Genomic DNA, 17,824 nt, shown 5'->3' with positions numbered 1-17,824 from the left:
GGGACCCTGTTGGGGTTCTCCACTCTCTAAGCTTTGTCAGGGAGTTTGTGCGGGCTGTCTTTCTAGCTTCCTTACCACATCAGGCATTAATTGTTCCTGCTGGAAGGCATCCATCACTTGTAGAGCTCATTCCAACATAAGCCCTCTATGTTGGCAGATCCAGTTCCACAGGGGCAGGTCAAGCTCATCTAAGAATTATTCTAGAAGCACCTGTCAGGCTACTTTGAGACTAGTCTTTGCCACCAGCTGTAGCCACTTTCAGCCAGCATCCTTCAGGCGATAAAACAGGTTTCAGGGGCTCTCCCTGGGCTGCAGGAACCCCCATTGGAACTGCTGCTGGTATGTTTCTGAGATGGACCCAGCTCTCTCCAGGATAGTGGCTTTGACTTGCACATAGGTAACCCACCCATCTGGGTTGGCTGCTGCCCATAAGCAAGTTAGCCAAGTACATAGTCCAACTGGTTATGGATCAAGCCAACAGGCAGGCAGTCCTCTCAAAGTTTTTCAGGAAGACCTCCAGGTCCTCGCCTGCCTTCACTTTAAACAGGATGTGAGTTAACGGATTTGCCTGGGTTGTCCTGATCACAGCAGTCTGCACGACCTGAGCTATCTGTGTTAGCACTGTGTTTTGCTGCACCAGTTGTTGTCGCTTCACCTGCTACAGGTCAATTTGAGTTTGCATGGTGTGCTGCAATTGTTACTCCTGGGGGAATTCTGCGCTACTGCGGAATGCAGAATTTGTGCAGAATTCCTCCTTCCCGCAGATTTCCTCCCTCGTCGTCCTTCCTGCAGAGTTCCACTGTTGCCTCGCCGATTTCCTCCCTCACCGGAAGACTATTCAAAACCGGAAGGACAGCAGCCATCGCGGGACAGGCAGAAAATAGCAGAGCAGACCCTGGCATGCAGCGAATGGAGCACATCCCGTGGCACACGCTCCGTTCATGGGGAAGATGAAGGCCCGACGCAGCGTTCGTGGCGAAAAGGGAAGGCCCCCGTGTGCCACAATTGGTGCGCCCGGGACTTTATTGCCGCAAACGGAGCATGTGCCGCGGGACGCTCTCCGTTCGCGGCATGCCGGGGTCTCCGCTATTTTCTGCTCAAGGCGAAAATGGAAGGCCCCTGTGTGCCGCGAACGGTGCACCAGGCCTTCATCTTCGCCGCGAATGGCATGGGTCCCGCGGCATGCCGGTGAGCGAGAATGTGTGTCGGGGATGGGAGGGTGAGAGAGAGCAGGAGGGTGTGAGAGAGAGCATGAGGGGGGATGCCGGAGAGAGAGAATGCGTGTGTGAGAGAGGAGAGGGAGTATGGGGGAGTGCGAGAGACAGATTGGTTGGTAAAAGGGGGAGTGCGGGGGATGCTTGAGTGTGGGGTTCAGAGAGGGAGCCTATATGAGGGGATGTGTATGTGTGCGAGAGAGTGAGGGAGCCTGTATGAGGGTGTGTGTATGTGGAAGGGACACTCTTACAGTGAATTTCTACAGCAATTCTCCTCAAAATATTTAAAATTCTGCAACTTTAAGTAATAACTTTTTTCTTTAATAATTTAAAATGTAATTACTTAAAGACTGTCATGCAAATTGTGTTATTTTGACCAATATAAAGTTTGCAGAATTTTTCAGTTTTTGTGCGCATAATTTTACATTTTTTTGCGCAGAATTCCCCCAGGAGTAAATTGTTGCTGTCCTGTAGCAAGGACATGGATTATTTCCTCCATCTTCCCTGCTTTCTGAGCCACTTCCAACTGGGAACCTCTCCGGATGATGAAAGGGGGGGGGGGGGGAAGGAACCTGCTGGTCTGTCTGGCCCTGATATACTGCTTGACCCCTGACTGCACAGGTGGGGCTAAACCTCTTGGCTCGTTGTAGCTTCAGTTGAGTGGAACTGGGAGGTCCCAGTAGAAAAGAAACAAAATCTCTGTAGGATTTTGGTTTTGTTTTTTTGGGGGGGTACAGGGGGTCTTCTCTGCTGTGGCTGTGGGCTTCTGCCTGTGCTCCCTTCTTAGGGATGAGATCCCACTTCACACACCATATGTGATGATGTCGTGTGGTCAGGACTAGCCAGGCTAGACTGGCAAAAATCTTTATAAGCTTCTTTATTGAATAATAAAACAACTTAGCTGGATTGTAAAGTTCATCAAAACTATTGTAACATACAGTTCGTTATCTCGAGGTTTCCATCTCTCTCTGGGGCCCTGGCCTCTTATCCCTGCTTGCAGGGATCCACCCCAGCCCAGAATCCCTTGCTGGGCTGGGAGTTAAGGAGGACTGGTGCAGATAGCTGTAGCCGGTCCTTTAAGGGAGTTGCTTATATGCTCCCTCACAGTCACATAATCATATATAATTTGAAAATAAAAGACACTTTTACCTTTATATTGCTCCCCATATCATACTGTTCTCACTCTTCTACTTTTATCTTCGGGCTTTTCTTGATTCCTTTCCCTGTTATTCTTTCCATTTTACTTTCCCTTCTACGACTCTCCTCCTGCCTCCAGCTCTCACTCCCACCCTCCAGCTGACACTTTTTCCCTTCCATGTCACTTCTCCCATCTCATCACACTTCTCATTCTTATGTATCTCATCTGCTTTTTCACCTTTCACCCATGAAATTCCTATCTTAATATTCCACCACCTCGTCCCAGCTGTCCTTCTCAAATCTCTCCCACCCAGCCATTATTTCTCTTTCCTCCTCCATTCCCTTCAAGCTGGATCTCCCCTTTCCTTTAACCCCTACCCAGTCTTTCAGTTCTGTTTTCCTTGTGCCCCTTTTTCTCAGTATGCCCCCTCTTTCTCTCTATTCTCCCTCCTCTGTGCCCCCTCTTCTGGCTGCCCTCCTGTCTCTAGCCCCCTCCCTCCCCATGTCTTTCTTTCCATCTTGTCTCCCTCCTCAGACCTCCCCACGCCCCCCATCTCTCTCTTCCTATGCCCTCCCGTCTCCCTTTCCCTCTCCCTCCCTAAACCCTTCTCTCGTCTTCCTCTCATGTGCTTCTTCTGTTTCTCCCCTCGCTCCCTCGTGTCCACCCTTTGTCTCTCTCTTGCCTCAGTGCCCCCCCTTTGTATCTATCCCTGCCCTCTCCCTTCTGTGTCTCTTTCCTCTCCTTCTAGCTTTTTGTCTCTACACCTTCCTCCATTGTACACTTTTTTCTCTCTCTCCTCTCCCCCCTATCATGTGCCCCCCTCTGTATCGTGCTCCCCTCCTTTACTGTGTACAGGTCCTGTGCAGTTCCAAGGCAGACGAGTGAGCCAGATACAAAATGAACACTGTTCAAACGGCTCCTGCTTCAACCATACAGGCCACAGGAGAGAAGAGGGAAAGAGCACCCAAGCCCGAAACAGAACTGCAGCCACACTGGGGTAGGGGTGTGGGGATGCATTTTAGTCAGAAGCTCCTTGGCAAAAGGGAAGAACAAGATCAAAGAATTAAGATTTGGGGATGAGGATGTATTCAGAAATTGATTGTGGGGGGGGGGGGGGGAGAGCATGACAGCAATGGGACTCAGATACTGGGGAAGAACAGGAGTCTGGGTAGGAATCTGAGAGAGCAAGGACTCACAGACTAGGGTGGAGAGCAGGAGAAGAATGGGACTCGGGGACTGGGGAGAGGGTAGTGGGAGGATATGGGCTCAGACTGGATGACAGTCTGGGAGAGCAGGGAGGCTGGGGACTTGGAAATAGAGTTGGAGGGGCCGAGCAGGGACGCAGTGGGACAGTGGGGACTCAGCACTTGGAGGATACAAGTGAAGGTATGTTGGGTGGGGTAGGATTGATAGGTGGTGTGAACGACCTGGAGGACTGAAGAGAGGGCAAGAAGCAGTGAAAAGAAATGGGGGTGCTGTGGAGGAGTGTGAGACAGGAAAGCAATGAGTCTATGACAGGCATGAGAATGGGAATGGGGCTGGGGAGGCAGTGAAAGAGGGATAATAGGAAGCTGGTTATGAGGTAGGAGACAGAATGAGCTTGAGGCAGGGAGGGAAGGCGGGACGGGGAAGCAGCTGGTGCTGGTGAGGGGAGGAGAGATAAGAGTCGGGATGGGGTGAGTACAGAGGGTGGAAACAGAGGACCAGGGAGTTAGTAAAAGACGGGGGGGGGGGGGGGGGGGAGGAGGACAGGAAAGGAATCAGAGATAGACAGGAATGAGAGTAGGAGATGGAAAGCTAGTAGGTGGTTGAGAAATGAAAAGAGATACTGAGGATTGGAAGGTTAAACAGTGTGAGAAAATGGGGTGAAATTTAGCTAAAAATGGATAGAGACACAGAAGAGAGAAATGGACAAAAAAGATTAAAGAAAAATAGCAGTGTCAGACAGATGTAGGAAAGGAAGGGTAGAAAACAGAAAGAAAGAAAAGAAATGGAAGATGGAAAGGAGACCTTGGAAATGAATATAGGAGAAGGCTGAAAAGAGAAACCAAGACCAACCCCAATAAAAAAATAAACTGCCCAGAAACAAAAATAGGAAAGAAAATATTTTATTTTTAGTTTTTAGAGAGTGAAATATGTCAGCTTTTATAATTTGCATTTCTTATATCTTGCATTTTGCTCAGTGCAGGAGGAAAGGCATCTGCTTCTCTTTCTCTGGTATTGCATTGCATGAAGAGTCTGGCTTCTTGGGTTTCCATTTCATTTTTTGCATGCTTGTGTTTCTAAATTTGTGATCCTTTATGTTGTATTAGTTAAGGATTGGTCTGTGTTCCGTATGTCCCAAAACATTAGTTTTGTATGCTTAAATCACATCTGAGAGGCTCGCCGAGTTAAAATGTGCATTCAGCCGGTGCTGCGCGCACATTTTAACAGGTTTATGCATACATTTCCAGTCAGTTCACTATTTTAACTCGTTATGCACTGGCACAATATTAGCTTACTGTATTGAGAGTTTAAAAATAGTTTTGGACTTGTATGTTAAGAAACTGAATTTCAGAGCTCAATTTTAATCCACATGCTATTGCATCGGTCCCTGAATTTGACGACTGCTCATAGTTCAACCAAGGGCTGTCGTTCGATCTGCTGAGACCCTGGGCCAGGCTAGCTGCAGGCCTAAATAACGCCTCCGAGGGCTGCAGAACTCCTGTTTGAAATCCTTTCATTCCAAGTTAGTGTTTGAAAAGCAGACTTGTTTATGTCTGTTAGTATGCAGTGTTAATGTTAGCCTCCATCAATGGAAATAGGTACTGCTGTGTTTGTAATAATTAAGATTTACATTGTTGGACACATATAAGGCATGTGACTCCTATCTTAAAATTTACAACGTGGAGTCTGTCCAGACTAGCTACGAGCCTCAGAGGGTTGCAGGACTCATGTTTTAAATACTTTTAGAGCCAGCAAAAGTGCAGAAAGAACCAGTAGTGGTGCGAGGAGGAGAAAGATTGCTCTAGGAATCTGACTTTAAAGAGAAGTCAAGAAAACAATAAGTAACCTACCCAGGGTTTTGGGAGGGGAAAAGATGCTTGAGAAATTGTGTGAATCTTGATAAATCACCATGAAGATAATTATATTTAATAAATATCCTGTTTTTTATATGATACATGCCACTGGATCCGGAGACAATTGTTTTTCCTTTCTAGCAAAATTCCACACCTCTTTACGGAAGTGTCAAGGTTTGTTTCTTTAGCTCTTCGTGGAAGAGCTGGCAATTGGGCAAAGGAGTACAAGCCTAGTCTCTTATCACTGAACTCAGGTTTCACATTCCTAAGAACCCTTCAGACCATATCCTGACATCTGAGCCCTCAGGTAGGTGGATTGCTTACGGCAAGGATAGTTGTCATTCAGTGAGCACCAGTTTATTTACACGTTTGAGGTGCAATTAAATAAAATTGCATTCCTGCTACGTGGATACTTTACACAAAAGTGCAGTGCTGCAGGAGAGCATAGCGCAACTGCACTGGGCACTTCTATCCACCTACATAAGATCTTAGAATCTGGAAAGCATTTTGGAAATGGATCCTGCTGCTTGAGATTTTCTGAACTTCAATAAAACATCTAATATAAAAAGGGTCAGGCACGCCAAACGACACTTTTCAAATCCAAATCCAAATCCATTGTGTATCCGGTCTGGCATTTTTACTTTTTTTTATTTATTTATTTTTTAATTTTTATATACCGATGTTCCTGTAAAGAATACATATCGTACCGGTTTACAAGGAACTGAACAGTCGCCTCCAGGGCGGAAATACATTAAAACAGTCGCCTCAAGGCAGAATACATTAACACAAGTATACAGGAAAACTATTAAAGAGAACTTTCATAAACTCAATTAAATGTAACTGGGAACCATAAATCAGGAACATATGTACAGAGGTAGGTATATCGTCTGCCGCTTCACCAGATTTTAGGTTTCACATCACAGTCATGTTATCTATCGCCTGACCTCCATGAGAAGCCAGTGGAAATGACATGTATATTTCCAAACCTCCAGCTTGGTATATTGATTTCAAGAACTTTTTGGTGTGCCTACCCCTTATTTTTATTCAAATTGAAAAAAAACATAATTTTTCTTCTTTCTCTTCCTGTGCTCAACCGATACGGTTCAAATTAGAGCAAACTCCAGGTGTGCTGTGATGATGTCATCAAGCACTGCTAAAGCGGCTTGGCCATTGGTTATCTGCTCGCTTGGGCCCAAAAGGACTGCGACATGCAGTCATGTGATCGCACCCGATCAATCACAACATGCAATTATGTCTCAACTGCTTTCAGATGGTTTTGAAAGGATTTAGTCTGGCACTTACCAATTCAGCTGCGGGTGGTGGCTGGCACGTGGATGATACCTGGAGGGGAAAAGAAATAAAGGCGGTCAAAGGGTCAGAAAAGCCACGAGGACTGTCTGCGGGCAACTAAAAGAAATGAGGGGGATATGTACCGTAAAAGACTGCTCGAGAAGAGGAGGTGTAAGACGCTCGGACAGGACCTCCTGAAGCTCTCCACGCTGAGGCAGAGAATGACTGCTGCGATGGCCGGTGCAATTACGCAGAGTCCAGGAGCAAAGCCAAACCCAGACTATGCCCTTCCCCATGCCCCCCCCCCCCCCCCCCTCACTGGCAGGGCTTCTCCGAGGCCCGGGACAGCGAGCTCCCTGTTACAGCAGGGCTCTCACCGTTTGAAAAGAGGAGGGAAAGGCTGGGCGTGTGTTTTTGTTGGCTTTGGTAGGCCTATAGGTTACACAGAGCCCCAATTCATGGCACAGCAGCAGCATGCCGCAGTCAGGCCTGGAAGCTGTGAAGTGGGCCAGGCTCTATATATAGAGAAATATAAACAGCTGACTTTTCCACACACACCCCACCCCCCCTCACCCAGCGTGGGACAGAAGGTCTTTTCACAGCTCCCTTACTCTGTCCCATTCTCACCTGCCTGGATCTCAGGTTCTGAAGTCCCCCAGCCCCCGCCCCTCTGATCCCATGCTGATAAGCACTTTGGCATGGTGGGGGGGAGGGGGCCAAGGATGGAAGTGGTACAGATGACACTATTTTTACACCCATAGCCAGCTGTCACTCTCTGAAGAATGAGTGGGTGGGAGGAGAAAGAGAGGATGGGGGCTATAGACATTTAGATCCAAAACAGAGCAAAAGAATTAAAAGTACCAAAAACAAGCCTGCAGGTCAATGTGCAATTACGAAATGGTACATCTTGTGCCCAGACCTTTCATTTCATGATATTTCTGGAAGGGGAACAATTTCACAGGAAAAAAAATTTAACACCTTCCCACCCCCCCCCCCCCCCCCAAAAAAAAAACAAAAAACCTTGTGCAAGCAAAATCTTGTGCAAAAAGAACAGAACCAGACTGAGCTACATTTCAGGATCGGTTAAGAGTTTCACAGCACACCCTTGAGCAGCCATGCTTATGACGACCGCCTGAATCATCAATATCCCTCCAAACTGACAAGAGGGGTGCGCATCTGCATGGTGACACAGCCAGATTTCCGTCACAGCACCACGCACCCACTTACACGACAGCCACAAATATTGTGACCCAGGATGCAATTCTGCACTCAGATCTTTATGGTGAGGCCAAAATCCCGTGATCAGTTGCACTTCTTATCCTTTCATTACTCTTGGGTTGTGTGATCTGTCTATAATGATCTCCTCCCTGAAAACCCACCACAAGGTAGGGGGTGGCCCAGCCTTGCTATACACACAGAGCGGCCAGCTCTTCCTTCTTGGGAGCAGAGGTGCCAGCTCGGAGGTTGCAGTGGGGGTTTGGGCACCCCCAATATTAAGCAAATTCCTTCACCAGGGGGGAATTTGTGAAGATAGTGGCAGTTTCCGGAATCTGATGGATTACAGGATCAGAGGCAGCATGTTACAGGTCTTGTTGGATGTAGCTAACCAATTTCTTTGACTGGGAGACTAGAGAGTTTGATCAGGAGAGGACGATAGATTACAAGGTTATCCATTTGGGTTCTAAAACCCAAGAGAGTGGTACAGTACAAGGGGTGAAATTCTTCTGTGAACAGAGCAAGAGAGAGAGATCTGGGGGTGGTCATATCTGATGATCTAAAGGTGGCCAAAACAGGTGATGGCAAAAACCAAAAAGATGCTTGGGTGCACAGGGCGAGAAATAGCCAGCAAGAAAAAAGGAGCTGATATTAGCTCTGTAAAGGTCTCTGGTGAGACCTCATTTGGACTTAAAATATCTAAACATATGTACCTCTGGAAGACAGGCAAGATAGGATTACAGACATTTAAATTCCTCCAAGGAATAAATATACTGCAGGCATACCTCTTTCAATGAATAAAGGAGTTCTAGAACAAGGGGTAATAGGTTGAGGGTAAAAGGAAGTAGACTCAAGAGTAATCTAAGGAAATTTTTTTTTTAAAGAAAGAGTGGTGGACACATGGAACAACCTCCCTGAGGAGATGGTGGAGATGAGGACCATATCAGAATTCAAGAAAACATGGGACAAGCACAGGAGATCTGCGAGGGATAGGAAAGCCAGGCAGCAGATGTGGACTGGCAGAGTGGCTGGGCCACACAGTCTTTATCTGCTGCCATGTTCTCTGTTTTATGAGTTTAGCTCCCCTGATCAAAATAGAACCCCATGTTTAGGAGGGGGATCTTCTTTCTACCCCAGTGAAACATGAAGCTTCTTTCCACTTTGTCCATCCTAAAAGTTCTCCAGCTTCACTGCCTTTCCACTGTTGAGCACTCTTCACTTTTCCTCCTTTAGATCTCCATCTTAAGCACCTACAAATGTTGAACTTGTTTATGCTAAGGCCAGAACAAGCTCCAATCTTTCACCCACTGGGAGATGAGGCCTAGTGAAGAAACAATGGATGCAGATTACATTGCTCTCTCTCTCTTTGCCCAGGAAAGGAATGTTCGGCCTCGAAGAAGACTTTTTCTGACTCCTAAGTGTTGGGTGTACAGTTACCCAGTTGCTGAGGGAGGATGGGAGGGAGCAGCAATCAGATGATGATTTGTGCCACTACGTTTGGCTCCTGGCCAACAAGCACACGCCTGCTAACACATCAGTCAAACATTGTGCACCAAGCAAAGCAACACGGTCAAAATGTGAATTAGAGAGAAAAATGCCAGGTTGGACAATCAATGCCCTACACATAGCTGCTTACAAAACAAAGCAGTCAGTGTCCGAGCTGAGGTCTCAATTCACAGGGCAAGTCCAACAATACAGCTGAAAGCTATGGAAGCAGGAGGCAGCTTCACCCATCACAGCCCACTCCCTGCTTAGAAGAACTGCCAAACGTGAGTAGTTCACCATCTGCCTCTTCCTTTCTACCTACTGTGCATCTGCTTCATCTTTTGCCTTCCACGGCTGCAGTTTCTGCAGCGGAACTCTGCCAATGTGCTTCATTCCTGCCCTGCAGCACCACCCCCTGCTATTCCAGCACTGAGACCCACGCACAACCAGCTCTGAACAATGCACCACAGTTCTAGCCTGCAACATCTTTGCTATTCCACTTCGCTTGCCATGCACCAGAAATCTGATTTGTGTTTTACCCCTGCTATTCTAGTGCCTGGTTTTTCATAGGTGGAACCTGATGCTGCCTCAAAGAATATACTGGGCTTTCTGATGTGGACAAACATCCAAGAAAGGACAAAGGAACAGTGGCCCATTTCACACCCTACTCGAGCCGGCATCAGTACACCAACCCAGCCTCAGTAAAGTTCCAAATTTGAAAAATAAGATAGCAGAACTGGGCACAGGCCTTTCACTTTGCAGTGACTGCACCAAAGGAATATGGTGATGTATCTTACCCACAGAACTCATGGCTCCCTCCCTCTGCACTAAAACAGTGCAAATTGCCTTGGGTCCTCTTCCTAGTCATCTCGATTTCTTCTAAGTGCTGCATATATGCCACATGTAAGATGTTTCCCAGGACACACAGAGCTGACATCTGCCCTAAATTCATAGCATTCTCGGCTGGAGCGTGCTGGGGCTTAGATGGAATGTTCGCATGGCAACGCTTCAGCATCGGCAGCAAAGCCCGATTATCTTCTCTGGTATTTAGAGTTCACTTTCTTTCGAATGAACTCTGCTGGAATTCCGCTGGAATCTAATGGTTTCCTGGGAGCTGTACCAGCCGGAATCCTGTGATGACCTCTGGTGTGCTTGCTTCATCTTATGGGACAATTCTGAGTTGTGGAGGATCAGCAATGGATAGGAGACAGTTCCTCCTCCAATGTTTCATTCTGTCAGGCTATCATCACCGCTCTCTTTCAGGCCACATCTGTTCTCTACCCCCCTCCTCACCCTTGTACAGAAAAAAAAAAAACCAAAAACGGACCTAAAATGTCAGGTCCACCAGGAGATTACGTTAACAGCATTCAACTCAACCAGGAATAGAACTATGTTTCTCATTATCATTCACTAACACAGTGGGAATCTATGGCATCCAAATCTAGATTTCAGGAAAAGATCAGAACGTACCTATGAGTTCACCAACAGGAAACCTATACCCCAAACCTCACCTACTAAGAAGGGTAATTTCCAAAGGGATTTCTGCCCATAAAACAGCACAGAAATTACCTTTTATTAAAAAAAAAAATTGCCCGCCCTCCGTTCAGGGAACCTTACAAGCGTATGTCATGTTCATGCGTAAATTTGCCGGGATTGAGCGGAGGCGTTCCCGGTGGCAGAGTTGGGGAAGGGTTTGGATTTCCCTGCATGCTTCCTACAATTTGGCAGTATATGCATAAAACTTTTCAGAAAAAGAAAAAAAAAAAGTGTGTGCGCGCCAAATAGCAGGTGTAACTTGGGCAGGGCAGTGTTGATGGGATCATGTTTTGAAGCAGACTTTCTGTGCGCAACAACTCTTAGCTCCGGGGATAGGCACTGCTGGGTGAGAGCAACATGGAATGGACTTTCCCTATCTGCCAGCTATTTCCAGGTGACGCAGATTGGCCATCGTCAGAGACAGGATGTCGGGCTCAATGGGCCCAAGCTTGGCACTTCATTTGTTCCTATTTAATCTCACGTTTACCATTCCCTATCTGACCTTGATTTCCTTGTTGGTTCAGGCTCTCCCTTGGCCTTTCCTCCTGGTCAGATAAAGAGAGAGAGACGGACTCTCACAGTTTCTGTGGAAACGTGTAAGGGAAAGCTTTCGGTCCAGGCTCTTCTTGGGAGTTTGGTATTTTCTTTTCTGGTTGGTTGGTTGGATGCTGGGGAGTCAAAGCCTCCAGACACCTTAATGTATCTTTAAGGGAGTGGGAACATCTCGACTTCTGTTGAGTTGGATGTTTTGCGGTTTACTTGGTCTCTTAGATGGTAATTTTCAAACAGCCCGCATAAGGAAGTCGGCAAAACCCGCACGTAAGTCACACCGATTTTCAAGCCAGACAATGCACCTGTCCACCAGAAATGTTTTTAAACTTAAAAAAACCCAAAAAACAGCTAAACTACTAGCCTTGACTGCATCCTCCGGCAACAAATTCCACCACATAATTTGTGCGGACCGAAAAAGAAAACATGACTTTAAAGTTTGTTCTAAACCCCACCACCAGTTAGTTTCATGGTATAGTCCCCAGTCCTAGTACTGTTTTGAAAGAGTTCCTAATCAAGTCCTATTTACTTTTTCCACATCACTTGGAACTTTATAAACCTCCAAACACATCCCCTCTCAGTCGTCTTTTCTCTAAGCTGAAGAGCCCTACCCTGTTTAGTCCTCCTTCATAAAGGGAGCCGTTCCAACCCCTATATCATTTCTGTAACTCTTCTAGTATCTTTGAGCTGGAGCAACCAGAACTGCACACCATACTCAGGGGTGGTCACGTCATAGACAATAATATCCCCTCCAATTTTTGAAAGACCGCGTGTGGAAAAATTCTCTTGGTGTACAACATTTTATGTCATTTTATAAGATGCTAGTATAATGTAAATGATATTGGCATTTCTTGTGCACACTATGTTTTGCTGTGCGTGCAGAGTTCACTACCCCCGGGCATGCGCCCACCCATCCACAGCTTAGAGGGAACAGTGATCATAGATCTACATAGAGGCATTATGATATCCTCAGTTTTATTTTCTATTCCTTTCTAAATAATTTGTAACATTAAATATGCTTTTTTTTTTTTTTTTGCCAGCTGCAGCATAGTGAGCGGAGGATTTCAATGTATTGTCCACAATGACTATTTTTCCTGAGTGGTAATGCCTAATGTCAAACCCACCATTTTGTACATATAATTAGGATTATTTTCCCTATGTGCATCACTTTGCACTTGTCCAGATTAAATTTTATCTGCCATTTGGATGCCTAAATTTGGCCTCCAGAACCTCCCTCCTGTACCTTCCTATGTCCTATGATTCTCCCACTGGGATCTTCCAGAGTCCCAGCTCCATGCTGCCAGTCCCAGCTCCATGCTGCCAGTCAAATCCAAGGTAATTATGGGATCCTAGATTTAAAAATGTGGAATTAAGGATCAAATGAGTTGCAGATGATATCTGTTTTTTGGACTAACTTACTGCATTCTGTGACAAACCTTTGAGCGTTATCCTCTGCTCATCAGTTCAGTGAAGAAACAGCGCAGTTCCCCCAGCTTTAAATAGTACAGCAGCATCTAGGTTTTAGGCTGCCTGCTTGTGCCATTACAGCTCCGTAAAGGAAGGACAAGGGGGTGGGAGCTGACAGAGGTGATGATGAGACAGTAAAACTGAAAAGGGCCCATCTCTGATATAATGGGCGAGAAAATCAAAGTCCTTATTAAATCCTTTTGGGTTTCTTTCAAAGTGTTTGATCATCCTAATTTCACATCTTTTCCATTCTTGTGAAATCCTGAACAAACACACACACACACACACACACAGAACTGGTCAGAAATAATCTGGATATTTATGGGCTCACATGGCTGCCTTCTCGTGTACTGCAGTCTCCACAAGTCCAATGACACCATGAACCCAATGCAAAGAAGAGAATAAAGGAAACTTCTTAACCAATCTGTCCCCTCTGCCTTGGGGGTGGATTAAGTGGAGCGACTCCCACCCCCTCACTATTTCAGATTGGCCAGAGACTTCTGCTCACCATCGTAAAGTCAAGTAGGCCTAGAGGCAGTATTCTTCATACCCAGACCCAGCTTCTGGCCTACTCTCTTGTGGGAAATATCACCGCTTCACCTTCAAAGCAAGGCTAAAGATCCCGAAACATTTTACTGTTGTCCCACCGACAGCAGCGTTTGATATCTTCTGAAGCCGTGTACGTTGTTTATTCGTCTCATTATGTCCACCACCGCTTTGGGACTGTTTTGCTAAGTCTGTGCATCCTGACGCCATCAAACAAAAATAGAACAGATCAGTTTCTGAGGAAGCCTCCCCCAACGGAACAGCTGCAAACATCTGGAGCTCCCTTACAGGACAGAATACAGGAATCAGGAAGGGGGGGGAGAAGGGCTGCCAGAGCTCGCAGGACACGAAGGATTAGATGGCAGATGACAGCTGGAACGGCAACTGCCACATCATAAACCTAACAGGGATGAAATGAAGTCAGACCCCTTTACATCTGTTCTCGCCCTGCTTCTTCCAACAGGCAGAGTTCTAGAGAACTGTGGAGAAAACTGGATACTTCACAAATCATGAGGTAACATTTTATAGGAATATTATAAGAATTCTCCAAAGATGATGCAGTGTAAGAGTGATTCAGGCCACGCAAGTCCCAGATAGGTACAGGAGCTTCAGAAGAAGGCCAGGTGCGGTCTCCTAAGCTCAGGCACATCATTGACTTTGGCTAATCCTTATAGTGAAGCAATGAAAGCTCTTCCAGCCTTCTTCTTCCAGAGGGAGCCTCATTTTGCCAAGGAAGTTTAAAGCCCTAAGAAAGTCTTACAGAAATGCTCATTATGTTTCTGTCTAGCTGGCACTGCAGTGCCTTCACTACCTCCAATGCTCCCTGCAAGAGGGCTTTTTGCATCTTACTGAGCTTGACAGCCATAGTGAAATAAAGACAAAAGCTACAGCCCTGTGAGGGCCAGCCCGGCAGCTCAGTGGTGGTGTTATGTAGAGAGGCCCAAGTTTGATTCCTGGCTCAGGTCTTCCCTGGGCTGGTCAGTGTTCAAGATGCTGAGAAGACAGCATTCACAGCCCCTGGAGGGAGGGAATCAGTCATTGAGCAATGGCGACACCTAGTGGCCAGATATAGGGCCTATGATCACAGAGTTCTGGTAGCAGCCCTGAACCCTGACCTTTAGCCTTTGACTGTGGCTGCAATGACTGAACTAAAGTGAGTTGGAAGGGAATATAAAACAGGGGGAAAGAACCCCCAAGTTGTTGCAGATGATGGCTCAGACTATTTTTTATCCCTTTCCTCCCTCGCCTGGCGCAGTCATTGCAGTGAACCACCCAGCATTGCCACCAGAGCTCCCTCTGAAGCACTACAGTCGTGGGCTAGGGGTTACCCTTGCCACAGCATCCCTGGCTCTGGCTGGCCCGATGAACAGAAGCCCTGAACCAGGGCACTGCCACCTGGCCAGTCCTCCTCCTCTTTTGAATGTTTGTCTCGTTCGCAAAACAGCCACTTGGGAGTGAAATCCCAGTCAGAACTGCTCCTGAGGCAACATTGCCTTCTCAATCTCTGCCAATCCCTCCAACTCCCTCTACCTTCTTCAATGAAAGCGTGACAGAACATGGGGCCCTAGAGAGAAAGGGCCCTAGAGAGAAAGTGGGTAGGATCTCTCTGTACAACCGCATAACATAGAAACATAGAAACATAGAAATGACGGCAGAAGAAGACCGAATGGCCCATCCAGTCTGCCCAGCAAGCCTCACACATTTTTTCTCTCATTCTTATCTGTTTCTCTTAGCTCTTGGTTCTATTCCCCTTCCACTCCCACCATTAATGTAGAGAGCAGTGATGGAGCTGCATGCAAGTGAAATATCAAGCTTGATTAGTTAGGGGTAGTAGGGGCAGTAACTGCCGCGATAAGCAAGCTACACCCATGCTTATTTGTTTTACCTAGACTATGTTGTACAGCCCTTGTTGGTTTTTTTTTTTTTTCTTCTCCCCTGCTGTAGAAGCAGAGAGCCATGCTGGATATGCAGATATATGCTGGATATGCAGATATATGCAGCACCATACAGAAACATGCAGGAGTTTACAATCCTTCTCTCTAGCTACATGCAGGAAAATAATATGTTTTTTTTCTCATTCACATTAACTGATTTATCCCGCTGCTTATCTTCACTCACTGGGAACGGCCTCTCCATTTACCGGCCAGCAAGACTGAGTGAAAGGAAGTGCTGATAAGCAGCGTCTTATCCTGCACCTGAAACACTGAGGCTCTGTGTGTCTGCAGATCCCCACCTCCCTCCCAGTCCCCATCCTGGTCCTTTTGTTCCCAACACTCTATCCGCCGGTAAAAGGTGACTGCATAACTTAGTTTTCCTCTTGAGGTAACTGTGCCTCCCAATGGGTTTGTTTTGCGTGTACCATGACAGAAATAAACCTCACTTCTAAACCAAAGCAATGCTGGATATCATCTCAGTCTCTCTCTCCACAGAGAGCCTCCTTCTGGAATGTGGAGCAGCTCATTCTACCTTCGGTGTTCTCTTTGTGGTTTTTTTTTATGCTCCTTCACTGCCAGGAAAGCATGGTCAGAAGGAGTAGTCAGGTGGTTAGAGCAGCAGGCTGTGAATAAGGGAAGCCACGGTTCACATCCTTGTGCCTTTAGGCAAGTCACTTCATCCTCTGTTGTTTCAAGTATTAACTTAGGGGCCGATGCAAAAAAAAAAAAAAAAAAAAGTGCATTTAGCACAGGGCACAGTTTAACCATCAGTTGTGCATGCAGCTTAGTGCCCTCCCGTGGAAAACCCATGCTAATGACAGCATTAGCTATCACTCCTCTGAGCACAGAAGGGGTGCTGGCTTACCTTGTGTTTTCTTAGCATTGGGTACCTAACTCCTAGACCAAGGAGGGATTAAGTTCCCAAGGCTATGGTTAGTCTGCGGCGGAAGCTGGAGTTCCAGAGTAGGGATTTTATGCATAGAAAGCATGTTTTATGAGCATAAATCATGTTTTCCATCCATAAAATAAGATTTGTGCACATAAACCATGTTTTCTGCGCATAAACGTGTTCTTCTGGGCACTGTCTTTTCTTTGCCTACATGTTCTGGTTTGTGTGCATTTTTTAGCCTCCAATGCATTAGCATACCATTAGTTGACTGCATCTGGAATTTAAAAAATTCATTAGCTTGCACCTTCGGAAACTGCACATTGAATTTTAGGGCACAGCTTTAATGTTCAGCTTTTTGTATCAACCCCTTAGTTTGTAAACCAGCTGGGGACAGGGAAATACACATGGTACCTGAATGTGATCTGCCAAGTAGCTGACCAATCACAAAAGGTAGACTATAAATTAAAAAAATAAATATTATTATAGCCTCTGAAGCTCTTTCTGAGTCATGTGTATCAGTGAATGAAGACAGTCATTTAATTTCTGATAGATTTAAAAAACAAAGACACCACATGTGGAGCATTCAGATCTAATTTCACTGTGCAGTAATGCATAGGAATCCGTGTTTATGGCTGTAGGCTAACACAGCAACTACACTACTTTATCCAGCAGAAATGAAAGACATGCAAAAGTTTCAACAACAAAAATAGCTTGTAAGCAGAGAAGTCACAAATAGGTAAATGCATTTTAGCATGCTGTCACAGAAGAATACAAAGACAACCACACTGGGAATCCAGCTGTGCATCTGCACCACTGCCCGATCCCAGCGTCGGGAGAGATGTGTAACGTTACCTGCTGGAGGTGTCAAGGGCAGTGGAGGGCAGTACATCCTGGGCAGAGCAGGGGAGGCTGTAGCCATGCAGCCAACCTGAGGCCCTGCTTTCCCGGAAAGGATCCCCGACCGAGTCAAGAGCAAAACCAAGGGCCCAGCTCACTCCAGCTGCTTCCCAGGCTCAGTTCCAAAGTCAACTCTGCAGGGCTATAATTACTCGCGGGGTGAGAGGCTGGCAGCCTTAAAGAGACGGGATCTGTCCAGGAACGTAGGCCAGGGGCCCAGGCACATGCAGCTCGAGGTACTGGAAGGCCACGCCACTGCTCCCACAAGGTACACAGACATAAAACTTTGCAGCTGGGATTTACCACCTCCCCATGCACAGAAACCAACCAGATTGGAGGGGGGTGAGATGGGACAGGAGCTGGATATGCAGGGCAATGTCAGCTTCCCTCCAGCAGTGCCCTCTCTCTGCCGACTGTGGTTTCCAATAACACGATCCTCTTCAAAGCAGGTAGGATTTTAGCAAAGCTAGGCTCATCCAGCACAGCCCAGATCTTGCTTCGTAGTGCAAGCCCAAACACCGCTTCCCGGAGTGAGCCGCCTCTCCCTAGCGCTCGCTGTTCCTTCCTCCTCCTCCTCCTTGTGCTGCTTTCTACCCCCAGCCTCT

General features: G+C 46.6%; 1 protein-coding gene across 8 annotated transcripts in view; it reads right to left on the bottom strand.

Moving 5' to 3' along the window:
* TNS2 (tensin 2) overlaps positions 1 to 17,824 on the bottom strand; it is a 146,321-nt gene that overhangs the window by 83,696 nt on the left and 44,801 nt on the right. For all 8 annotated transcript variants that reach the window (XR_003855568.1, XM_029595050.1, XM_029595052.1 and 5 more), the window contains exon 4: positions 6,714 to 6,752. Coding sequence is in view for 7 of the 8 variants with exons in the window: in XM_029595050.1 (XP_029450910.1) it covers positions 6,714 to 6,752 (39 nt within the window). In the remaining variant the exon portion in view is untranslated. The remainder of the gene's footprint in view (positions 1 to 6,713; positions 6,753 to 17,824) is intronic.

The sequence above is a fragment of the Rhinatrema bivittatum genome, chromosome 3, assembly GCF_901001135.1.
Source record: "Rhinatrema bivittatum chromosome 3, aRhiBiv1.1, whole genome shotgun sequence".
Lineage (NCBI taxonomy): Eukaryota > Metazoa > Chordata > Amphibia > Gymnophiona > Rhinatrematidae > Rhinatrema > Rhinatrema bivittatum.
Note: the sequence above shows the minus strand (reverse complement) of the source record. Positions and strands in the feature narration are given on the sequence as shown.